We start from the raw sequence: 23,435 nt of genomic DNA, 5'->3' as shown, positions 1-23,435 counted from the left end.
TAAAATCGGAAAAATAAATTGTTCATTCTAAAAAAGAAATTACAAATTCAAGAAAAAAAATTACTAAAAAATGTTATTTATAACGTAAATATATTATCTAGCAAATAATAATACTACTAACTATGCTAGATTTATAATATATTGAAGATGATTTAAGTATACACGTTTTTTTAATTAAGTAAAGAAAAACATTGAAATCGAACTCCCTTTTCAAATCAGAATAGTGTCACCATTTATAGTTTGTCAATGAATAATATGGTCTAAATTGAATTGGCTACAGAATTTAACAAACGAGAACAATATATGCCACATACTTTTTAAGCATCCTAGGTGGGTATCATCATTGTTTGGTGTACATTTGACATTAATTGTTTTATTTTATATATTTTGTTTGATTTTAATATGTTAAAAATATTATTGGCATTTTTAATTTTATACTAAAATGTATAAAAATTAAAGTTCGATTTATTCGTTTCTGTTTAACGTCATGTAATTGGATAAAATAACAAATCAAACTTTGATTTTATGAATTTTGTAAAATTAAAATTATTTTTATATATTAGAATCAAACTAAATATATAAAACAAAACAAATAAAGTTAAACGTGCATAAAAATGATGCTCATATAGGGTATGTATCATATCATCTCGCTAATAATACATATACATATGTATGTCTATATAGAGTACTACTTCATTAGTCTATTTTTTATCATTTTGGTATGTCCCCAATACTTTTAAAATTTTAAAAAATTTTGTTATGAAATTAGTCTCATTCTTCACTAACAATACTTTAGTTATTTTTTTTTTATCTCTATAATATTTTACTAATTTTATGTTACAACTTGTATCGGTCCCAACTTTTCTATTTTTCTAAGAAGAATAAAGTATATGTATGCCAAAATTCATAAAAAGCTAAATTCTCTAAATGAGTCAATTTTTGAAAATGGACTAATATATGCATTCTCAAAATGCGCTAACACACCATATTATATATCCTTCAAATCGAATAAGTAGCCAATATATTTCAACAAACTTTCTTCCTAACTAAATTAATGCTCAGTATATTTTTTATATTCCCACAAACTTCAATATGTTACCTCCGAATTAGATTAGTATTCGAATATATTTCTTTATGTTCCAACCAATTTTATCTATATTTCATTCAAACTAAATTAGCTCTCTAATATACGCCATACCATTTTACATTCCAAATATAATTTAAGTATATTAAAATTTGTGTGCAGATATTAAAATAAAATTCCATTTCATTAGATATTTCATCGACTTGATCCAACCAAACTTCGTAATATCAAGTCAAAATGATCGTATTTTCTTTTATAGATTAAATGGGAAATAAAAATAGAAGTGCGAAACGAATTTGACGAGACCATCCTAAAATAATTGAGTGATTTATCTGGATGTTTTTCGATTTTTGCGCAATTTAATTAGGAGTACTCCACATAGGAGCAATTCTAAAAAAAGTGACTATAAACAACCAAATTTTGTACAACCAAAATAAGATTATATTAGTAATTTTGGGTGGTGTTCGGTTTTCAAGATAAAATAATACCAAGATACAATCTAGAATTGAGTTGTGAGATTATTTTAGTCATAGGAGGTTAGCTATGACTAATTATCCCATGATTATACATTTAAGATTAAGTAGTGAGGTTGAATCTCATGAACCAAACACACTACAAATTAATCTCGGATACAATCTTGCAAACCGAACACCCCCGTGATGTATTAATTATATATTAAAATAATAAATATAGTTAATGGATAAACTAAAAAGACTTTATTAGTCTTCGGCCTAATTTTTAATTTTTATATTTGAATTATTTAGCTATTGTTTTTTAAATTTAAATTAAAGTACGTATTAATTACCTTTTATGTTTAAAAAAATAAAAAAATTATATACAAATAATTAATATATGACCGTAATATTATACGAATAGTATTGACAAGTGTGAGACTGTGTGAGCAGGATCCGAGAATTGGAAAAAGACAAAAGCTGCAAATCGCTGTCGAGATTTCACATAAAAGGGTTGGACTTCCAGCCAGGCTCTCGCTCTAGTCATGATTACTGACTCCTATTTCTTCGCATTCCACACGGAGCCTATGCATCCACACACTTCTCTTCCAACCTCTCATCATCCGATCCTCTCCGCCGTCGCGCATTTCGTTCTCGGCGCCGATTGATTTGTGACTGCTCATCTTCGTTTTCCCCCTATCTGAACTGGTTGTGTAATACGTCTCTCTCTCTTGATTGCTTTTTATATCATGCTGTCGAATTGTGTGAAATTTTATTTGGATTGTGATTTGGATGCTGTGTATCTCGAATGTTGATTATTTCGTCTTCTACGACGCGATCAAGAGTTTTTATTGACTTCGCGCTCCAATTAATTACCTCGCTTTTGTTGAAACTAATTTTATCTGTTTGAGATTCTCTGCTTCGGGAGTGAATATGTTTTTTGTTACTTCTCGAGCACCGCGCGTGTTTGTGAATTGTGAGAGTGAGCAATCCAGCATTTCCACCATGACTATGAAATTGTCATGTTTCCAACGGCATATCTTACAAAATTACAACATCATTTTTCTGGTAATTCAAAATATTTGAAACACTCACGATTGCAGAAAGGGGCGGAATTAATCTGATATTTGTGTGTGCCCTGTATGTGAGTTGTATACTGTTAACTTTTTAATTTATAATTGCATCAAAATTGTGGACAGGTATGAAAAGTTGAACAATGCAGAAATGTTAAGTTAATACGAAAAAGCAGGCGATAGCTAGTGGAGACAATTTGATTTGTTTTCTGGAGTAAGCTGACTGAAAACATGAATTGTGGATGCTTTGGTGCATCATCCGTGCTCCAGAAGAGTAGCGAGTCTAGCAACAAACATGTTCATAACTCGAAACATGATCAAGAAGGTGCTTGGTGGAGTCTGGAATTTATTCATACACTTTAAAGATCTTGATTAAGTATTACTCCATGTGTTTATCTTAATTATGTCATCAGTGGTCTATTGTTGTGCGCTCTCATTATGCTAGTAGAAAGTAGGAGCCATTCTGAACACACGAGCTCATGATTATTAGTAAATATGGTTGCTGATGATTCAGATTATTGAAGTATTAATCGTTTATTTTTGGTAAATTTTCCACAGCAATATCTTATTTGAAAGATATTGAAAGAAGGAGCACTTTAGTCATGATGCCTTAGTTCCTTTCAGTTTTTTTTTTCGCTTTATATTTTTTGCTTTTTGTTGTTTTCTTACTTTCTTCATTACTTGTAGTTTTTTTACTAAACAGCAATCATCATCACAAGGACGAGAACTTTCTTATTTGATGAATTGCGAGCAGCAACAAACAACTTCAATCGAAGTAACAAAATAGGACGAGGAGGTTTTGGTATAGTTTACAAGGTATAACATAATTCTACAGCTCCGTTTCCTCCTCATCAGCAACTTAACCTGTTATTTCTGATTATTACTTCTTCCATGTACTATTATTCTGAACTTTATCTTATCATTAGATTTTAACATCTAGTCTCCCTCCTCTCCTGGTTTTGCATAGGGAATTTTGAAAAACGGAATGGTAGTTGCAATAAAGATGCTCTCTGCTGAGTCAAAGCAGGGAGAGCGTGAGTTTTTAACAGAGATTGAGACTATTTCTAATGTCAAACACCCGAATCTAGTTCAGTTACTTGGGTGCTGTGTTCATGGACGTGACCAGATTTTGGTGTATGAATATTTAGTAAATAACAGCATTGATCGTGCATTGCTAGGTAAGTGGTACGTTGGTTTTGAAAAATGAAACAGTTCAAATTTTCTTTGCTATACAAAGTAAGCTTTATTGCTTGAAACATTGCAGGTCCAATGAGATCCGTAAAACTTGATTGGGAGAGAAGGTCTGCCATCTGCTTGGGTACCGCCAGAGGGCTTGAATTCCTTCACGAACAACTGGTGCCTCGCATCGTGCATAGAGACATCAAAGGTAGCAATATACTTTTGGACGCGGACTTCCAACCAAAAATTGGAGACTTTGGATTGGCTAAACTTTTCCCGGACAATATATCCCACATTACCACAAAAATAGCAGGAACGACGTACGTCCCTTTTGTATAATTTCATACTTTTCCCAATTCCCAAATGCAAAAACTAGGGCACAAACTGGTCTTTGGGATGCTACTTTTGGTTTATTTTCATAATATTGTATTAACACTCATACTGGTATTTTGATGCTGACATGCTGTCATCATTTTTAGAATTCATGTTCCTTTGTTTAGGTAGACTGAATTCTTCCTTTGGTTTGTGCTGAACAGAGGTTACCTTGCTCCTGAATATGCATTAGGCGGTCATTTGACAGTGAAGGCCGATGTCTATAGCTATGGGATTCTTACACTCGAAGTTGTAAGTGGCAGATCTTGGGCGAATGCTGATCATGGAGGCGCTCAAAAGTTGCTAGCTGAATGGGTACGCGATTCATTCCAAAACCTTTTTGTACCTTGTTAATGTTTACTTGTCACGTGTCCAATTTACATGTGATCGAAACTTCATGGATCCCTGAACTTCAGTTCATACTTTTACTTCTGCTAGCTAATGTTGTTCCATTTTTTTCTGTTGACTGTTATACTTTCTTCTCAACGGATTGCTCCTTAGGCATGGGAGCTATATCAAGAAGAAAAACTGCTGGATCTGGTTGACCCTGAACTGGAAGAATTTCCGGAGAAGGAGGTTCTGAGGTACGTGAAAGTTGCCCTCTTCTGTACGCAAGCAGCCGCAAGCAGAAGGCCATTGATGAGCCAGGTGATAGAGATGCTATCAAGAAATGTTCGACTCAATGTGAATGAACTCACACCTCCGGGTTTCTTCGATGATTCAGCAAGTCTTAATGGTGGATCAGCAAAGGATAAGTTATCCGGCGCTTCAACCAGTTATCAGATGAACTCTTTTGCCTCCACAATCACTCAGGTGACCCCAAGATGAGGTTGGATTCTACTTCCTTCAATACACCTCCTTCATTTTCTTATTTGTAAAGTGACCCAATACCAAAATATGTTAATTCGTTTCTACTCTATTTCAAAATAAAATATGCCAGTATATGGGCTTCAAATCCGGTATCTAATTGGATATGAAGACCATCTGATGAATCTCAACCAACGGAGATGATTTGTGGGTAAACTGTAAAGTAAAGCTTTTATGTTCCTCTATTGGTAGGGATGTAAATGAGCAGAGCCAAATATGTCTCAGAGCTCTATCTAAGCCACTTTTTTTCCCATGCTTCCTGCTTGAGCTTGGCTCGTCAGTTACATGGCAACATCTTTTTCAAGCTCGATTTTAGCTCATAAAAAATTTTGATAATATATTACACGAGCCCAATTGTGAATCCATTTAGGGTCGAGCTGGAGCTCAGGTTTAGCCATACTTCAAAAAGTTCACGACTAACTGGTTCATTTATAAGGAACTATTTATGAGACAGGTAATCAGCATCAACAGCTACCCAAATAGGTAGAAAACAAGAGAAATTAAGCAAAGATTACAAAAACAAAATATGTTCATACAATTATACTACACAAACAAGAATGTTCTATGGTAAGGGCATCCACAGTGGTGCGGATGTCCCCGCGGACATCCCAAAAACACCTCCTGCCACGTCATAAGAACTTCTCACTGCACTGCCACGTCATAAGAACTTCCCACTGCACAGTGGCGGACGTCCCGACGGACTTCCCACATTAATAAAAATTCACAAATTCACCAAATTAAATAATTTACGGAATTAAACAATTTACGAAATTAAAATTTACAGAACGATTACGGAATAAAAATACATTAAATAAAAAAAGAAAGGTACATTTAAAAAAAACTAAAAAAAGTACATTTCAACAAATAAAAATTTCATCCACGACGACCCCTTCGCTGCCATACTTCTTCAATTATATCGTTCTGGAGTCGAATATGAGCTTGTTTTTGGCGCATGTCGGCAAATGCACGGACTCGCTCGACCTTGTCATGGGGTATATCCATACGTACATTGCTGGTGGCAACGCCGTGGCTTGGACCCACAACATCAGTATCATCATTGGCCCAATCCGTCAGTGCTGGACCTTCATCTTCGACAATCATGATAATACATGCGTACATGATATCGGCGATGCTCTCAGCATACCACAGCCGTGGACCCTTCACTGCCGCCCATCGACTCTGGAGCACACCAAATGCCCGCTCCACATCCTTGCGCGCTGCCTCCTGAAGATCCGCAAAATATACCTTCTTTTTTCTGTTGGGCATCTGATCGTCTTCACAAACACGGGCCACATAGGGTATATCCCATCATCCAAATAATAGCTCATGTTGTGCTGGTTGCCATTGGCGACGAAATTGACGGCCGGACCGATGCCCATGCACTGGTTGTTGAAAAGGGGAGACGACTGGAGGACGTTGATGTCGTTGTTCGACCCGGCTACTCCAAAATAAGCATGCCAAATCCATAGCCGGTATTCAGCTATCCCTTCAAGGATCATCGTGAGATTCTTGCACTTGAAACCCGTAGTGTACACCCCTTTCCAGGCAGCGGGGCAGTTCTTCCACTCCCAATGCATACAATCTATGCTGCCTAGTATCCCCGGAAACCCGTGCTGAGTCCCGTGCATATCCAGCAGGGTCTGACAATCTTCAGGGAGGCTTCCGAAGATACCTATCCCCGAATATCTCCCTAACGCCCTGACAAAAATACTTAAGGCAATCGCGGGCAGTCGTCTCGCCGATGTGGAGGTACTCATCGAACATGTCGGTCGTGCCTCCGTATGCTAGCTGCCTCATTGCGGCAGTGCATTTCTGAATCGGCGTGTGGCCGGGTTTACCAGCCGCATCCTCCCGCACCCTGAAATACCCGTGTCGACGGCGATACGCAGAAAGAGCGGACGATGCATCCTAAAACGTCTCCGGAACACGTTCTCCCCAAATCGTGGCTCTGGAGCGAAGTAATCCTCGTTCAACCGACGGTGTGCAGCGAGGTGGTCCCGGGGTACTATAGATCGACGAGGGATGGGTCGAGGTACCGCCGGCGCCAAGGCGGCCTGTATCTCCCTCCCTCTCTGCTGTCTCCCGCACACGTGCATGAATTCGCCTCATAATGTCATCATACCCCCCACCACTACCGCCCACACCAAAACCACTACCAGTCATTCTGAATATATAAAAGAAACGTAGAGAGAGATACTCGTTAATACAAGTGGTGCGAATAAAATGAAATTCAACGAACCGTATTTATAGAATTTTCGAAAAAAAATATAAAATAATCGGGACATCCGCGCGGACGTCCGTGGGGTCAACGCAATGGCGGATGTCCGCAAGGACGTCGCGACGGACATCCCGGGAACGCCGCGGAACTCCGGTGTCCGCAGCGGACTTCCGTATCCACGTCACCTTTGCACAATGGCGGACGTCCGACACGCCGGTCGGACGTCCGCTGGGACTGGCGCCATTGCAGATGTTCTAATAAACTTAAAACATAGTACTGCTTGGTTCAGTCATATTTTCTTGGTTCGTCAATTTCAAGAAAGGGAAACATAAGGATTAGTAAATTGCAAATTTAATATAAAATACAAATTTCTGGATTCACGGCGCCAAAGAGCATCCTCTCAAATACTCAGCAGAATCAGATACTTGGCTGGTCTTCGGTTGGAGCAGCAGCAGATTCTTCCGATGCCTGAGCACCAGCAGCACCATTAGGCGCAGACTCTTCCACGGCTTCTTTAGCTGAAGTTGGTTTATCGCTCGTTTCCTTTACATCTTTCTTGCCTTTCCCATCCTTGCTGTCTTTCGCATCCTTAGCCGGAGCAGGTGGGGGTGGAAGCATGTGTGGTGGGGGATTGTGTTTCAGCTTGATCAATATCCCACGCATCCTTGAAAGGTCAGTTGGTTTACCGGGCTTGGGGCCTTGGACAACTGTGATGGACGGCTTCTTATCTTGGTCCTTCTTCCTTCCTCTCTTCTCGATGTGGGCCACTTCATTAGGGACGAGCTCTGCTATGGATTTCCAGTAGTGTTTATCGGCCTCTTTGTGGAATTTTTCTTGACTGGCTAGGGATAACTGATTCCAAAATTGTAAATTAAGCATCAGGGTAAAGATTGCAGTTGTATATTAGTATAAATTAAGTGATGATCTTCAAGATGAAAACGCAAACCTTCTCTTTTTCTCTGTTAGTGTTCTTGTTAGTCTCCACATTAAGCTTTGTCTTCTCATAGAAAGCTTTTATAAACTCTTCACCTTCTATAATAATTTGGATCCGCATCTCCTTTTCCTTCTTTTCCTTCTCTTCTAGACGAATGGTGTTTAGCCTGCAAACAAAAATCAGGAAAAAATTATCGTCAGCAGATTCCATACCCTTCGTCATTTAAATTGTTGAACTTAAAATTAAAACAAAAATTTGATACTACATTGACAGCCATAAAAGGTATCCTCATTTTCTGAAAGTTTTAAAACTAGCCTTATGGTTTCGCGGACTAACATTCTCTTATTTGGCAAGCATTTCATCAATTAATATTGAACCAAACAAAACCTTACAAGTTACAACCAACATCTAATTAATTTAAAATCAGGCAAATTTATTTATGTTCATGTCAAAACGATAAATCTTTCATAAAAATTAACACACTTGATTATCATATTGTTCACATGACACGAATATGCTATACCCAAAATATTTCTTCACGCAGACAATTAATAATCCAAACCTTTCATGCTCTCTACTTTTATTAAGTAAAATCACACAATTATATGAGCTAATAGGACCATTAAATAAGATCAAGGATATGGAAGTAGTTATGAACATGCTACAAAGACTAGCTTTCTGTCAAACTAATAAACATCTATCACCCAGACAAATTAGGAATCCAACTTAACATGATCGATACAAGAAAAGGTGCAACTTCGTGAAATTAAGTGTTCAATCAGCCTCTAGCTTGGTAATTTTAGTGCAATTTAGTATTTTGTTGATACTGACCAAGTGAATTCTGTTCGGAAAACAATGTCCTTATCAAAGTTATTTCAGTCAAGCCTCGAATCGCCACTAAATGCAGTACTAATTTAGTAAGAAATCAGGGTACTCACAAAGACTTCACTTAATATAACCCAAGTCACTGCCTATAAAATCTATCTTCATGAACATGTGAACATCCTTATTTATCTTCACCTACCTATTCTTTGGTTACCATAGATGTCTTGCTTTACTAAGCTCGTATCAACAACTACTCTGATCACGTTAAACATTGCAATCAAGTTGACAAGCATATATAGTTTAGGATTAAGGTGATATCGTGGTTTCTCTGAAAATTAATTATCCGGTTGTTCTCATCTAGATTGAGATGTTACACAAAGCTGCCTAAATAAATACATCTTGATCCTTGATCCTTGACCCCAACCAATAGATCTAGCAGCTACCAGGTTGCAGAGAGCTACAATCGTCTTAGAGAACAGAATCTACATATGTGCTGAAATATAGGGATGGTTTGTATATAATATACTATCCAGGTTAACCCATGCCCATTAACAAATCAAACAAGTAGATTGTCCAAGTTCTACGATCCATTGATACAAATCAATTAAGCCGACAATCTCCCTAAATAATAGTAGAGTATAAGTACTTCCTCTCACCGCTCCTTTCAACCGAACTAAAACCCAGCAATAGAACTCCTCCACAAAATCAGTAAATTTGATAATTAACAAGCTTAAATAAACTTCACCGAAGCACAAAGAAGCAGATCCGACGACGTGTGCGAGCAGAAAAACAAAAAATCAACAACTTAATTACTGAATACAAGTGCAGAAACCTGACCTCCGCCATTCGCGAAGAGCGAATCCTTCTTCCTGCATCTCATTAGGAGGCGGCAGGATCGGTCCGTCCGAGGTGAATAAGCCCTCGGAGTCCTGGCCAAGGTCGTACGGCGAGCTGCCGTTGCCGTTCGAGATCGGAACGGAAGCGTCGTGCTCGAAAGGCTCAGCATTCGAGTCGAATCCGAATGGATCGGAGGAGTTTGGCAGGTCTACTGGAACTTGCTCGGATTCCGAGTATTCCGGCGTGAAGGCGGAGCCTGAGTAGGGCGGTGCGTCGGAGGAGGAGAAGGCAGAATAGGAATCGGCGTAGCTGGTGTGTCCTTCGTAGTCAAATGGAGGAGCTGCCGCGTCGTCGAAGGATGCCATCTCTCTTTCTAAACAGTCGCTGAATTTTCTCTCACCGATTTTCGTATTGCTTCGCTCTTTTTTAGGCTTCGAGCTGAAAATAAAATGGCGTATGTCACTGATTATTGATTTAATACAGAACCATACATATATTTATGTTATCATATCCCATACCCCAATTTAAAGCAACTCATTCATTTTCATTATCATATCATCAGAGCATCTCCAATAACCGGCGTCACCACCGCGACGCCGATTTTTCGCCGACGCCGGTTTGACGCCGAACCATTGGAACCGGCGTCGGCGAAATCGGCGTCAAAATCGGCGTCGCCATGCCGATTCCCGCGCTGACGCCGGTTCCGACGCCGATCCTCACGGGCGCCATTGTGCGTCCCGGATCGGCGCCAAACCGGCGTCGGATTTAATTTTTTTTTAATTCGAATTTTAAAAATTCGAATTTAAAAAAAAATTAAAAATACTATTTATTTATAAAAATTGTTTTTAATATTTAAAAACAATTTTTACAAATAAATTTATACAAGAAATTCGTAATAGCCTATATATATTTAATGGGCTTGCGAATTATGAAACCATTCTAGGTTGTCTCTCTTTTATAGAGACATCCTTGAATGTTTTATGTTTCACATTCGATGTGGGACAAAAATCATTCTAGGTTGTCTCTCTTTTATAGAGACATCCTTGAATGCTTTATGTTTCACATTCGATGTGGGACAAAAATCATTCTAGGTTGTCTCTCTTTTATAGAGACATCCTTTAATGTTTTATGTTTCACATTCGATGTGGGACAAAAACCACTCTAGGTAGTCTCTCTTTTATAGAGACATCCTTGAATGTTTAATGTTTCCATATAGAAATATTGTACTTTTTTAATTGTACTTTTTAATTTTTGTACTTTTTAAAAATTATTGTACTTTTTTTTAAAATTAATGTACTTTCTAAATTTTAATAGTATTATTCGAATTTCCCGTATTTGTCTCGTAAATTAAATTCCGTATGTTGATACGAGTGTAAATTAAATTATATAATTGTTATTAGTGATGTGGATAGGTAATGTGAAGGCTATGTGAGGGCTATTTGATGTCCAGTTGATGTGGCAAGCTGATGTGGCAGGAGAATTGTAGTGCTGATGATGTGGCAGTGTGAAGGCTATTTGATGGCTATTTGACGTCCAGTGCTATTGGAGATGCTCTCAGTAACATACATTTATACACCGTTTGTTAGACCATTATCTCATACAATCTCATACCTTTACTCATATCTTTTCTCTAATAGTAGTTAAATACAGTATTTTTTAATTTTCATTCATTTTGTAAAATTAGATACCACTATAAATAACAAAATTATTTTATTATATTAAAATTACAAGCACTAAGATTAAAACTTAAAGCACTAGTTTAGTATTTTCTCAGTTTCAACTAAATTGAGTCGGAGTATTACTTATAGAAATCCCCCATGTAAGTTAAGTCTTTTTTCAAAAAAATAAATACTACTCCATAATCCACAATTGCTATTTATACGATGTATAATTGAGTCGGAGTATTATTTACTTTACTCTTTATTTGTATTACTTTATTCTTCTTTTTTGGAAACACAAATTTTTATTTTTCTATATAGATGTAAAATAAGTTGTCAGATCTTTGAAAATACCAAACTCAAAAAAAAGAAAATGAGAAATTTGGATAAAGCAATGTACAAATCCACTGCTGAAAACCTCGGATCAACAAACGGCACTAAACTATGATTCCAAACGGTTTCTATAGCCCCAAATTTTCAAACTCTAATTTTCACCCAGATTAAACCTGCAAACCCCTTCCTTTCCTCCAATTTCACCTAAATTTGATCGATTGATTAACGAATTGGCTAGAAAGTCTAGTGCTGCTTGTGAAATGTCTAAAAATCATGGAAAATGCTACATTCCTCAGCAATGATAATCAGGTATAAGGTTCTGTACTTCTCCTTGTGTCATACATCAAGCTTGTTATTTTGGTTTTAACATTTGAAGTGAATTGATGTGGTGGTTTCCCCCTCACTACATTGTCTGAACTCCCTTCTCTAAAATGGATTATGAATTTCAGTGCCATTTGCTTAGGATGAAAGGAAGCTTTGGTGGCCAACAAGCTCCACGGTCTTTCACCAAGCTCATTCTGAGTGTAATTAAAATTCTCTCAGGTACCTTGCGCAGGTTTGGTGGCCATGTAATATAGTACATTTGATACTTCCATTTTGATATACCCTCTGTGGTAGTATGTGATAAAGTTTCTTTTCCTTACCTGGTTCTAGTTTCAACTATTACTCCCTCCGTCCGCGAATAAGATTTCTGTTTTTCCATTTTAGTTCGTCCGCGAATAGGAGTCCCGGTTTACTTTTACGATAAATGGTAATAGGGTCCCACTTACACTTACTCATTCCACTCACATTTCATTTAAAATTATAATATATACAAGTGAGACTCATATTCTACTAACTTTTTTCCATCCACTTTTCTTAACATTTCTTAAAATCCGAGCCGTCAAGAAAATGAGACTCCTAATGGCGGACGGAGGGAGTATTATTTTTGTTGGGATTTACGCACACAAGGCTTTCACACACTCAATAAGATCACACACACACTCACTGTTGTATGAGATCACACAATGCAGAAAACACACACACTCACACTTTGAGTATTGAAGATGATAATCTTGGAGAGAAAACTGGAAAACTCTTTATTGATTAAACTCTCTCTAAACTACATACACGGTGAGCTATTTAAAGCCCTATAATCACGTAGCAACTGCTACTAACTAACTACAAGAAGAATCAAGAAAGCAAGAAGAATAACCGCTACATCTCAGCTAAATAACTGCTGCTCCAACGGCTAGTTCGGCTAGGTTGCTTCTACCTTCTCGGTTCAAGACCGAACTCCTTCTTCGGCTCAATACCGAACTCCTTCTCGGCTTACAACCGAACTCTTCCTTCTCGGCTCATTCCAGCTCAACGCCGAGCTTCCTTACCGAGCTTCCATACCGAGCTTCCATACCGAGCTTCTTTACCGCTGAGCTTACCGACTTCTGCCTTCTTCTTCTTCTCGGCTAGTTCCAGGCTAGTTCCAGCTCGGTAAGCCGAGCTTACCGAACTCCTTTCTAGCCGAGCTTCTTCCAACTGAAATGAGCACTCCATTATTACAATTCTCCACCTGAGGGCTCATCTCAGTTCTTGCACAAACATTGATCAATTTCTTGCAATGATCAAACTTGTCTCTACCTAGAGACTTTGTTAGCATGTCAGCCGGATTGTGCAAGGTGTTAATCTTAATCACCTTCTTTTTAAACAACCACTTGCAACTGATCAGCTTCCTCTCCTTTCCATCTGTATTCAGCTTGGATTTGTCCACCAAAATCCATGTTTTGTTCTTGAGTAAAGACTCTATTTCCTCATTCATGGCTTCAATCCATCTTTCTCTATCTTTACTCTGCATAGCTTCTTTATATGTGAGTGGATCTGCACCATCAATACCTTCAGCTGCACACAGAGCATAATACACAACATCAGAGAACTTTGTTGGTGGCCTTGTTTCTCTTCTAACTCTGTCCCTTGCAAGCTGATAGTCCCTGATAGAGTCTGATATAGACTCACCAGCCTGGTTGCCCTGAGTTGGAGCCTCTTCTTTATCTGAATCAGACTCACTCCCCGAGTCAATGACTCCACCTGCTCCTAGGCCAACCCCCACAGGCTCCACCTTGAAGAAATCACCCTCATCTTCATTGGAGTCCGGCTTATCTTTCAGGAATGGCATCTGATCCTCCAAGAACACCACATCCCTACTGACCAAGACCTTCTGCTTACCGGGCTCAATACACCAGAGCCTATACCCCTTAACACCTCTCTGATACCCCAGCAAGATACATTTCAGAGCCCTAGCTTCAAGCTTACTTTGCCTAGCATGAGCATAGGCTGCACACCCAAACACCTTGTATTTTGAGTAGTCACTGTGAGCTCCATACCACATGTAATCAGGAGTTTCAGATTTCAGGGCAGTAGATGGGCATTTATTGATGAGATAGGCTGCTGTATACACAGCCTCACCCCAGAATCTGCTGCTCAAACCAGACCCAAGAAGTAGGCACCTCACCCTCTCTAGGATTGTCCTATTCATCCTCTCCACAACACCATTTTGCTGAGGATTACCAGGAACAGTCCGGTGCCTCTTCATACCCTTCTCTTTACAAAACAGATCAAACTCAGCAGACAAGAACTCTAGGCCATTGTCTGTCCTTAAGCATTTAACACTTCTACCCTTCTCTAGCTCAACCTCCTTACACCATATCTTGAACTTTGTGAGTGTTTCAGATTTTTCTTTAAGAATATATACCCACAACTTTCTTGTATAGTCATCAATGATAGCTAGATAATACTTTCCTCCACCAATTGAACACACCGGTGAAGGCCCCCAAAGATCACTATGTATGTAGTCTAAAGGGGCTGTAGAAGAGTGAATACCTGTAGGATAGGGTGCCTTCTTAGCCTTTCCAAGTATACATTGCTCACAGGGGTCCATCTTGTTGAAATCTCCAGAGATCAGACCCTTCTTGATGAGTTCTTTCAAGCTTCCTTCGGCTGGGTGGCCCAATCTCTTGTGCCATAGCATTATGGAATCATCTGACACTGCATTGCTTTCTCCATCAACAGCCCTAGCCTTCAGATAATAGAGAATATGCTCTCTGTCAGCCTCCATCATCACTGCATCTCCAGATTTCACAAACAATTTTCCTTGACTCATCAATATGGTGAACCCTTTCTGTTCCAGCATTCCCAATGAGATGAGGTTCCTCTTTACTTCTGGAATATACCTCACCCCAGTTAGGATCTTTATAGAGCCATCTTGTAGGCTTAGCTTTACCTTCCCTATTCCTTTGATCTGACAAATGTGGTTATTACCAAGAACAACCGTACCCGATGCTTCTTGAAGATCATGAAACCAGCTTCTATTGGGGCACATATGGAAGCTGCACCCCGAATCCATAATCCACCTATGACTGACCCCACTATCACTGATATTCATGAGTTGAGCCGGGGGATCAGCACTCTCCACACAATCAGATTGATTGTGTCCCTCTGAGGCCATCTTTCTCTTCCATGCATGACAATCTTTCTTCAAATGTCCAGGTTTCTTGCACCAATAGCAAGCTCTGGTTTCCTTCTGAGCATCTGAACTTGAGGGTTTAGGGCCCTCAAACTTCTTCTTGAAGTTCTGCTTCTTGAACTTCTTCACATTCAAGGCCTCTGCAGCTTGAACATTGGAGCTTGCAGAGCCTCTGTTGGCTGTCTTCTGGAGTTCTTTGGCCATCAAGGCTGAATAGACTTCTGCATAGGTGATAGGTTTATCTCTTCCATAGATAATTGCATCACTTAGCTGGTCATACGAGCTAGGTAAGGCATTCAATGTGAGAATGGCCTTATCCTCATCTGAGATCTTGACATCAACAGATCCCAGGTCATCAATGATCTTGTTGAACTCCTCTAGCTGCTCAATGATGGACCTATCTCCAGAAAAACTATAGGCATACAGCCTCTTCTTGAGATACAGCCGGTTAGCCAAGGATTTGGCCAAGTAAACTTCATCTAACTTGTCCAAGATCTCCACCGCAGTCTTGGCTTCTTGAACTTCCCTCAAGACCTTATCTCCAAGGCACAGAATCACTGCAGAATGTGCCTTGAGCTGCATCTCCTCCATCTTTGCCTGAGCTTTTTCATCAAGCACTGGAGCCTTTCCTTTCTCATCTGGTTTTGCAAGAACTGCCGCCAAGCCTTGTTGAATTAAGACCGCCTTCATCTTCATCTTCCACAGGCCATAATCATTCTTGCCTGTGAACTTCTCTGCATCAAGCCTTGCTGCCATCTCTGAAACCGTTTGATCCTCTGCAAATCAGCTTCAATATCCCTTTCCCACAGACGGCGCCACTTGTTGGGATTTACGCACACAAGGCTTTCACACACTCAATAAGATCACACACACACTCACTGTTGTATGAGATCACACAATGCAGAAAACACACACACTCACACTTTGAGTATTGAAGATGATAATCTTGGAGAGAAAACTGGAAAACTCTTTATTGATTAAACTCTCTCTAAACTACATACACGGTGAGCTATTTAAAGCCCTATAATCACGTAGCAACTGCTACTAACTAACTACAAGAAGAATCAAGAAAGCAAGAAGAATAACCGCTACATCTCAGCTAAATAACTGCTGCTCCAACGGCTAGTTCGGCTAGGTTGCTTCTACCTTCTCGGTTCAAGACCGAACTCCTTCTTCGGCTCAATACCGAACTCCTTCTCGGCTTACAACCGAACTCTTCCTTCTCGGCTCATTCCAGCTCAACGCCGAGCTTCCTTACCGAGCTTCCATACCGAGCTTCCATACCGAGCTTCTTTACCGCTGAGCTTACCGACTTCTGCCTTCTTCTTCTTCTCGGCTAGTTCCAGGCTAGTTCCAGCTCGGTAAGCCGAGCTTACCGAACTCCTTTCTAGCCGAGCTTCTTCCAACTGAAATGAGCACTCCATTATTACAATTTTGTTGATGAACTTGTCAGTACTATTTAGACCTACAACTAAGACTTCTTTTCTGTCATCTGATAGATTTTTAATTGCTGTATACTGTATAGGCGTTTCCTTGCTCCGGAGTTTTATTTCTCATGAAAGCAATCTCTCAGGAGGGCATAGTAGCATGGAACGTACTTCTCATGAAAGCTTTGATCAGTGTGATCCACGCATGATGTCTGGTCAACCAAGATCTACCTACTCGAGTGTGGAAGCCACTCAGGCGTCTTCACAAAAATGGAGAGCTAAATCTTCTCAGGCAGGATCAAGCAATGGAACATCTTGTAATTTAAATCATGCAACACATGTAAGCAGAGCTGATTCTGGAGTGGAATCTTGTACTCGAAACAGAAAGCCAAGGTTTGCCAACTCTGGAATTGCAGATCCTTTCATATTTCATAACAATAATTCTGAACCCTCAAAGTGGGAATCACGAGATGGTAGCGCAGTTATGATTGGACATACAGATACAAGTGATTTTGTATCAGTAAGCCAACAAGAATCAAACAATGTGGAATATCTTCATTCCCAGGAGACCTCTTGTTCTTCAGTTGGTGATGAAGTTAAGTCCAACCTCTTGGCAGAATGTCTTCTCACAGCTATTAAGGTATTTGAATATTGTTGAATCAGTGAATTTTTTTCTTCAGTTTCTAGCTCTTAGCTGATAAGAATACTGATATACTCTTCCCATTATATATTTTAAAGACAATGTTGTTTGCCACACTCAAGTCGCGCAAGGAATGACATTTTTCCATCTAAATCAAGCCTCACTATCTACCATTGCACCAATACACCTCTCACTGACCAAGAGCTAGATTTTCTTGTCACCATATTGGGTTTGCTCGTGAATTTGATGGAGAAGGATGTTGGTAACAGGCATGTTTTTTCAGTTACACCTGTCTTCTTTCTTAATATATAAAAATTGCATCTACCTTACAGCCATTAGGTAACACCTTTTGCGACATTGTCATGCTACGTTGGCTTTGGATCCTAATTTACCTCGTTGAAATTGTTAATAAGGAAATCTACATTTTATTCTGTTGCAGATCTCGGCTTGCCGCAGTTAGTGTTTCACTACCCTGCCTAGTAGGTCTTGACTTGAGGAAGCAAAGCAATATGATTCCAATTCTGTGCTCAATCTTTTTGTCTAATCAAGGCATTGAGGATGCTGCCGGAGAGGGAAAATGTTTGTCCTGGGTGAGAAATTTGTTAAAGCTAACCTAATCCTCTGTTTGAAAAACTTTCAATATGGTGTTTAAGGGTAAATGGAAAGGTAGAAGTAGGGTTCATTTAAATATGATATGATTGGACAAAATTATTCGGAATTTTGAAGATGAGCTAGGTTTTGCTATTTTTTTCATTATTATACTCAATATGCACACCTTCATTCTGGGATTTGGTCTGTGTACTCATTTTGACCCCTAGTGAGCGATGACAATGAGATTTTGTATCTAAAGATTCGTGCATAGTCATCATTTATAGGTATACATTATACATAATGCAGTTTTATTTCCTTTTGTGTTGTAGGAGGATGAAGAATCCATAATACAAGGAGAGAAGGAAGCTGAGAAAATTATTGTAGAAGCTTATGCTGCTCTTCTTCTTGCTTTTCTTTCAATGGAAAGGTAGATATACTCTTGTGGACTGACCCGTATATTTTCTGTAACATCTTAGACTATTTTTCTCTTCAACTATTTTTTATGCATTACCAGCAAGAAAGTGCGCAACACCATTGCAGAAAGCCTTCCCGGTCGCAACTTGAAAATTCTTGTTCCGGTGCTGGAGAGATTTGTGGTATGTATTTCTTCATGAAACCTTCACAAAGTTGATTCATTTCATATGCATAATGTTAGGACATGCAATATTCTAGTCTATTCAGTTACAAAAGATGATCTTCATCGAAGCATCGAAGCAGTGAAGTATCCCAGCTGTTCCTCGAACACTAACATGAATCTAATGGTCGATTACGTTCCATTTATTAGCTCATTGCCCTCGGTGCTGGTCTACATTGTGTTGCCTGAAGACCTGCATCACTTGACGAATTTGTTCCGACTTTGTGCAGGAATTCCATCTGACGCTAAATGTGATCTCGCCGGAGACACATTTTACTGTTCTCAAAGTCATCGAATCATGTAAGATGCCATGAATGTAGCAAAATATGCCACCTAAGCTCGTGAACCACCACAGGTATTCTCATTGACCGGATTATTACCAGGTTCGAGCTTGATAGTATACTCGAGTGGCTCGAGGTTGCTCTTCGATTTTGTTAAAAAATTTGATAATCAATATTAATTCATACTTAGTTTATAGTGTAAATTTTTGTTTTTCTTCGTTAGATACCTTCTGTAAAACACAAACATTATTTGCAGGACTTGTGAGGTTAAAGTTTTGTACGCGCCGATATTTAGATCCAGCTACATATTTATGAAGTTTTTTTCTCCTAATTTTGAAAGTTGCAGGATGTTAAAGATCATACTACTATTATAAATGGCGACAAATTGCACTGTTTTAATGCAGCACCAAATCATGCACTATTTTGGTACATGAATGGAGCAACATGATTCATCCGTATTTTATTTAGTGCAAGTAAATTTATACATGAACCCAAGTGTAGAATCATCATTGAAATGTATCAAAGGAGGTGTTCAGATTTAAATTGACAAGTACTTCTAGCATCTATACCATAAACTTATTAAGTGGTATATGATGCATACAAATTATTTCATTATTATTACATTGGGTTGGGCCTTTCTCTCTCGTACAAAGAAATGGTAAGCCCAAACACTAGCAGAAGCGCTAAGATATCCGAGGCCCACCAAATGTGCCTTCGTTATTGATGGGCTGGGCCAACTGAGCCTGTCCACTTCAATAATATCTAAGCATTTTCCAGAGTAAATGATAAGAACATAGGGTATACATATATATGGATTTTCACATAACAAAAAGTTAATAATATACCAATTATTTACTCAATTATAATTCATCCACCGCAAAAGGACATAAAGGAGTACAAATCATATGTTCCAAAGGGGTGGTTGTTTGTTTTTCAACTTTGTGGTATAAATAGGAGGTAGAATCTTATATGGACCGTCTTATTATGAGAGGGTTCAAGCTTATACAAGCATACAGATTCAAATCGATATTCAGTAATACTATATTTATAATTACAAATTGAAGTTATGAAAAACTAATTAAAATATGAGTTTGGATGAGAATGTGTGATTCTTCAAACCTATTCAATCTCGCACAAATTTTTGTAAAGTAAGTGCCCGTTCGGTTCCCAATACTATTCCTATCTTCTCCTATAATCATCTGTTTAGTTCACTATTTCAGCCAAATCTCAGCCGGTGACTTTAGATCTGGGCACGTCTCGGCCCATCTGAGCAACCTCTTTTTCTTCCTAATCTCATGACTAACCATCGGGCCTTACCCCCTCTGACTAATTAATCCTAAACAAAGCCCATTTGAGTCTATCCTAGACTATATCCATGATAACTAAAAGAATAATATAGTAAGGTTAAAATTAAGTGAATAGTGGAGTTAAAATCAATTAGGTTGGACACAGATTGAGCAGCCAAACGTGAAGAAAACGTGTATTCATTTCATACTCTATTCACCTCTTACCTGCACTTACATTAATTTAGGATGACTTGCCTAATCACTATAGGAGGCTAATTCTTCTTCGCACAATTTGTTGCAAGAAAGCGAAATGCGTTAAAGAATAGCACATGCATGGAAAAGACACCACGAGAGTGAAAGCTCCTAAAACTATCTCACACTCTATTCATAAATGCCAAAGTTGGTGGTAGTTGCATTTCAATTTCAGATTTTTATTCTTATTCTCTGTGAGTTGCTTTTCTATTTTGAAATATGCCAATTTTACAAAATAAAAAGTCTCATAACAAAAAGCCAAAAATGATAGTAATTGACTGTATGCTAAATATCTGAGGCCAAATGTCTCAGATTTCAGTCGATCGTGATACAACCTTTAAATTTATGTTTATTTGCCATTTTGGAAAAAATGATAAATAACATGGATACTTTTATTTTTACAAGCATTATCTGGGTAGAGTTTTATCTTGGAGGATTTTAAAGAGGCTACCTCTACTTAGTATATTTCATATTGATATTCAAATTCAAGTGTAATCATTAATGAAATTCTCAATGTTTGATGCCAAAAACGTACTTTTGTTATCTATATAGAGCTTAGGTAAGGTCTCTCTTTGTCTCTCATAGTCTTATTTAGGGAAAAGGGAGTTGTATAGCAAACTCTAGCCTACAACAGTACAACATAATGGCATTTTACCAAATTGCATAAGCAGATATGATAATGTAGGGCAAGAAATCAGGTGTTTGCATCTCTGGAAATGCACTAAACCACTCTTTATTCACATCTCCATTAAACAACTTTCCAAATTTTCAAATTTTCCTATTCATTTAAATTCAAACAGTTAGTAAAAAACTCAAAAACATATCCATCACCAACTCAAGAATGCAACAACACAACATCATCTATCAACTGCTCTGAGAAATCTGCATTTTGCATTTCAAATTCAGACCAATACACACAACACAATAGCCACCTATATACTATCATATGTAACTGATCTACAATTCCAGAAAAGAAAAAAAAACTTTAGCTGCTCCAAACTACTATCAGTTCATATTGCCCCCCTCCCATAAACCTGGATTGAGATAATCCAAATACACCACCTAAAAAAATCTTAACTTCAAAAAAAAAATCCAAACTTTTACTCAACACCACAACCAAACATGAGGTGTTGGATCACACTCCCCTTCTCAACCTCAAACCCCCTGCTCTGCTTATTCCACAGATGCACAGCGAAGCTCTCGCTCTGTATCTGCCTAAGCTTCGCGAGCAGCCACTTGGAGTGGCTCAGGCTCTGCGGCCCTTCAAACAGGCCCCGGACCTTGCTCCAATCCACGGGGTAGAACGCCATCGGTGGCATCACCGTGAAGTTGTACCCCGGACGCCCCCCAACCCTCGCCACCACCCTCGACACCAGGTAGGGCCCGTTGTGGCCCCATTTGTTCCCATCAAAGGTGAGTGCAAATTCTTGGATGAACTTGAACACAAGTGGATGCCCCTCATCAAAGATCATCACTGCATTATTCAATCTGGTCCAATTCCCTGATTCAAGATCAATAGCTTGAGCACCAATGACATTCCTCAAACCCCCAAAACTCTTCAAGATTATCATATCAGTGTCTAAGTAAATCCCACCAAATCTATACAGCAATCCAAGCCTAAGCAGATTGGAGAGATTCTGCCCTAATGCAACTTCACCAGTATCCACATTTCCCTGCATCAACTGGTTGTACCACACCTCTGCTGGAGTGCCCTTGAACAAGAATTCGAAATTGGGGGAAATTGGCATTAACCTAAAACCCTTTCTCAATAAGGGTTTCAAGATTTGCATCCCAATTGCTGAATCGAGTGAATTCGAGGCTATGATTAAGCACCCATTTGGATGCGTCTTGAACAAACTGGTGATGGAAAACATCTCCCTCTCTCCAAAGGACTCCGCCGATGAGATCCACGTCATGAAAAAGCGAGATTCGCAGGCAGAATTTGATGAATTCTTGTTGAAGAAGTTCCTCACCCGAACTTGAAAAGGCTTCACCTTTGCGAATTTCTGCCTTTTCCGCCGCTTTGGGTAGAAGTCGTCGACTTCTTTTGCAAAATTAGGATTCTTGTGCAAAAGGGGCAAATGGGATTTGAGCTCTGGTGGGAAAGGCGGCTGCTTTGCAGAGAAAGAAATGGAGAAGAACTTTCTTGATTTAGCGGCGACATTTTCCGGCAAGAAGAGAGCGGGCTCCGGCGAGGTTTTGGGCGGGAAGGGGACTTTGGCGCAGAAAACGGAGGCGCTGTTGTAGGCTAAGAGGCAGAGAGAGAGAAGAGAAACCAAAGCGTAGAAAGATTTCTTGCTTCTCTGCAAATGGGAAAGAAGCTCAGACAAGAAAGTATCAGTGATTTTCTCAATTGTCATTTCTGAACAAGAAATAGTTGCGGCTGCTATCATGAGCTCAAGGAGTAAAGAGAGAGAGGGAGGGACTGGTTTTGAGGTGCAGATGAATTCAAAGTGTGGTAGTTTTGGTTTTTGGTGGAGAAGCGAAATTCGAGAAAGGACCATGTTTGGTTTAATAGAAATAAAGTTGGCAAGAAAAATAAATTATGGAAAAATAAATTTTGGGAATATGATTTTTAATAATTTTATTTTCTATATTTGAAAAATATCAAGATTTTAAATTTTTTATTTAATTTAAACACCAAACTAAAATTATACTCCTACTTATTATTATCATTATGCCCTTTTTCATAATTAATTAATCTAAAAATATTTTTCATTTGGTAAATTCTGGACCACTCATTTAATAAAAATGAGTGGCTGATAATGCATCTCAATTCTCTAAAAAATCTCAATTGATCACAACCATATATATATAATATAATTTTAATTATAGTTATTTATTATATCATAATTAAGTATGATTTATAATTTTAAAATATTTTTTATACATTATAATTAATTAATAATAATAATAATAACTATACTTATATTGTATCAAATATGTAAAAATCCTAACTTGGAAAAAGATTACTTAAGAAAAGTTGTGATTCAGAA

General features: G+C 38.5%; 4 protein-coding genes across 14 annotated transcripts; 2 read left to right on the top strand and 2 right to left on the bottom strand.

The window, feature by feature from the left end:
- Positions 1-2,044: 2,044 nt before the first annotated feature.
- Positions 2,045-5,115, top strand: LOC121809639 (cold-responsive protein kinase 1-like). Of its 6 annotated transcripts, none has more exons than XM_042210368.1 (7): positions 2,045-2,249; positions 2,736-2,934; positions 3,313-3,425; positions 3,577-3,787; positions 3,874-4,108; positions 4,325-4,475; positions 4,662-5,115. In XM_042210368.1, exons 2-7 carry the CDS (start codon positions 2,841-2,843, stop codon positions 4,986-4,988), a joined length of 1,131 nt encoding a protein of 376 aa, XP_042066302.1. In that variant the 5' UTR covers positions 2,045-2,249; positions 2,736-2,840; the 3' UTR covers positions 4,989-5,115. The 6 variants fall into 6 exon arrangements, with proteins under 6 accessions (XP_042066302.1, XP_042066301.1, XP_042066306.1 ...); XM_042210367.1 differs by having other exon boundaries at positions 2,046-2,244; XM_042210372.1 differs by lacking the exon at positions 2,736-2,934 and having other exon boundaries at positions 2,047-2,244.
- Positions 5,116-7,525: 2,410 nt separating this feature from the next.
- Positions 7,526-10,339, bottom strand: LOC121809640 (clathrin light chain 1-like). Its single transcript, XM_042210373.1, has 3 exons — positions 9,842-10,339; positions 8,192-8,345; positions 7,526-8,097 (listed from the first exon to the last, which is right to left on the bottom strand). Exons 1-3 carry the CDS (start codon positions 10,204-10,206, stop codon positions 7,663-7,665), a joined length of 954 nt encoding a protein of 317 aa, XP_042066307.1. The 5' UTR covers positions 10,207-10,339; the 3' UTR covers positions 7,526-7,662.
- A 1,419-nt stretch (positions 10,340-11,758) lies between these two features.
- Positions 11,759-19,217, top strand: LOC121809641 (wings apart-like protein 2). 6 transcript variants are annotated; one of them, XM_042210380.1, is made up of 8 exons: positions 11,779-12,141; positions 12,296-12,375; positions 16,902-17,395; positions 17,494-17,664; positions 17,835-17,985; positions 18,316-18,413; positions 18,501-18,582; positions 18,851-19,217. In XM_042210380.1, the coding sequence occupies exons 3-8, from the start codon at positions 17,298-17,300 to the stop codon at positions 18,932-18,934; spliced, it is 684 nt and encodes a 227-aa protein (XP_042066314.1). In that variant the 5' UTR covers positions 11,779-12,141; positions 12,296-12,375; positions 16,902-17,297; the 3' UTR covers positions 18,935-19,217. The 6 variants fall into 6 exon arrangements, with proteins under 6 accessions (XP_042066311.1, XP_042066309.1, XP_042066310.1 ...); XM_042210379.1 differs by having other exon boundaries at positions 12,282-12,375; XM_042210378.1 differs by having other exon boundaries at positions 12,282-12,375; positions 16,854-17,395.
- A 2,091-nt stretch (positions 19,218-21,308) lies between these two features.
- On the bottom strand, positions 21,309-22,924 carry LOC121809638 (lactosylceramide 4-alpha-galactosyltransferase-like). The gene has a single exon (XM_042210366.1). It carries the CDS (start codon positions 22,830-22,832, stop codon positions 21,540-21,542), a length of 1,293 nt encoding a protein of 430 aa, XP_042066300.1. The 5' UTR covers positions 22,833-22,924; the 3' UTR covers positions 21,309-21,539.
- Between the last annotated feature and the right edge of the window lie 511 nt (positions 22,925-23,435).

This window comes from Salvia splendens, chromosome 6, assembly GCF_004379255.2.
Source record: "Salvia splendens isolate huo1 chromosome 6, SspV2, whole genome shotgun sequence".
Classification (NCBI taxonomy): domain Eukaryota; kingdom Viridiplantae; phylum Streptophyta; class Magnoliopsida; order Lamiales; family Lamiaceae; genus Salvia; species Salvia splendens.
This window is presented reverse-complemented; position numbering and strand designations above follow the sequence as displayed.

Bases quoted from the DNA above. Each gene is read 5' to 3' on its own strand.
- LOC121809639 (XM_042210368.1), top strand. From the start codon at position 2,841: ATGAATTGTGGATGCTTTGGTGCATCATCCGTGCTCCAGAAGAGTAGC. The intron at 3,426-3,576 runs GTATAACATAAT...GGTTTTGCATAG, and splicing joins GTTTTGGTATAGTTTACAAG to GGAATTTTGAAAAACGGAAT. The intron at 3,788-3,873 runs GTAAGTGGTACG...GAAACATTGCAG, and splicing joins CATTGATCGTGCATTGCTAG to GTCCAATGAGATCCGTAAAA.
- LOC121809640 (XM_042210373.1), bottom strand. From the start codon at position 10,206: ATGGCATCCTTCGACGACGCGGCAGCTCCTCCATTTGACTACGAAGGA. The intron at 8,346-9,841 runs GTCAGGTTTCTG...TTTTGTTTGCAG, and splicing joins GCTCTTCGCGAATGGCGGAG to GCTAAACACCATTCGTCTAG. The intron at 8,098-8,191 runs GTTTGCGTTTTC...TTTTGGAATCAG, and splicing joins CTAACAGAGAAAAAGAGAAG to TTATCCCTAGCCAGTCAAGA.
- LOC121809641 (XM_042210375.1), top strand. From the start codon at position 12,106: ATGGAAAATGCTACATTCCTCAGCAATGATAATCAG. The intron at 12,142-12,281 runs GTATAAGGTTCT...TATGAATTTCAG, and splicing joins TCCTCAGCAATGATAATCAG to TGCCATTTGCTTAGGATGAA. The intron at 12,376-16,853 runs GTACCTTGCGCA...TATACTGTATAG, and splicing joins TGTAATTAAAATTCTCTCAG to GCGTTTCCTTGCTCCGGAGT.
- LOC121809638 (XM_042210366.1), bottom strand. From the start codon at position 22,832: ATGATAGCAGCCGCAACTATTTCTTGTTCAGAAATGACAATTGAGAAA.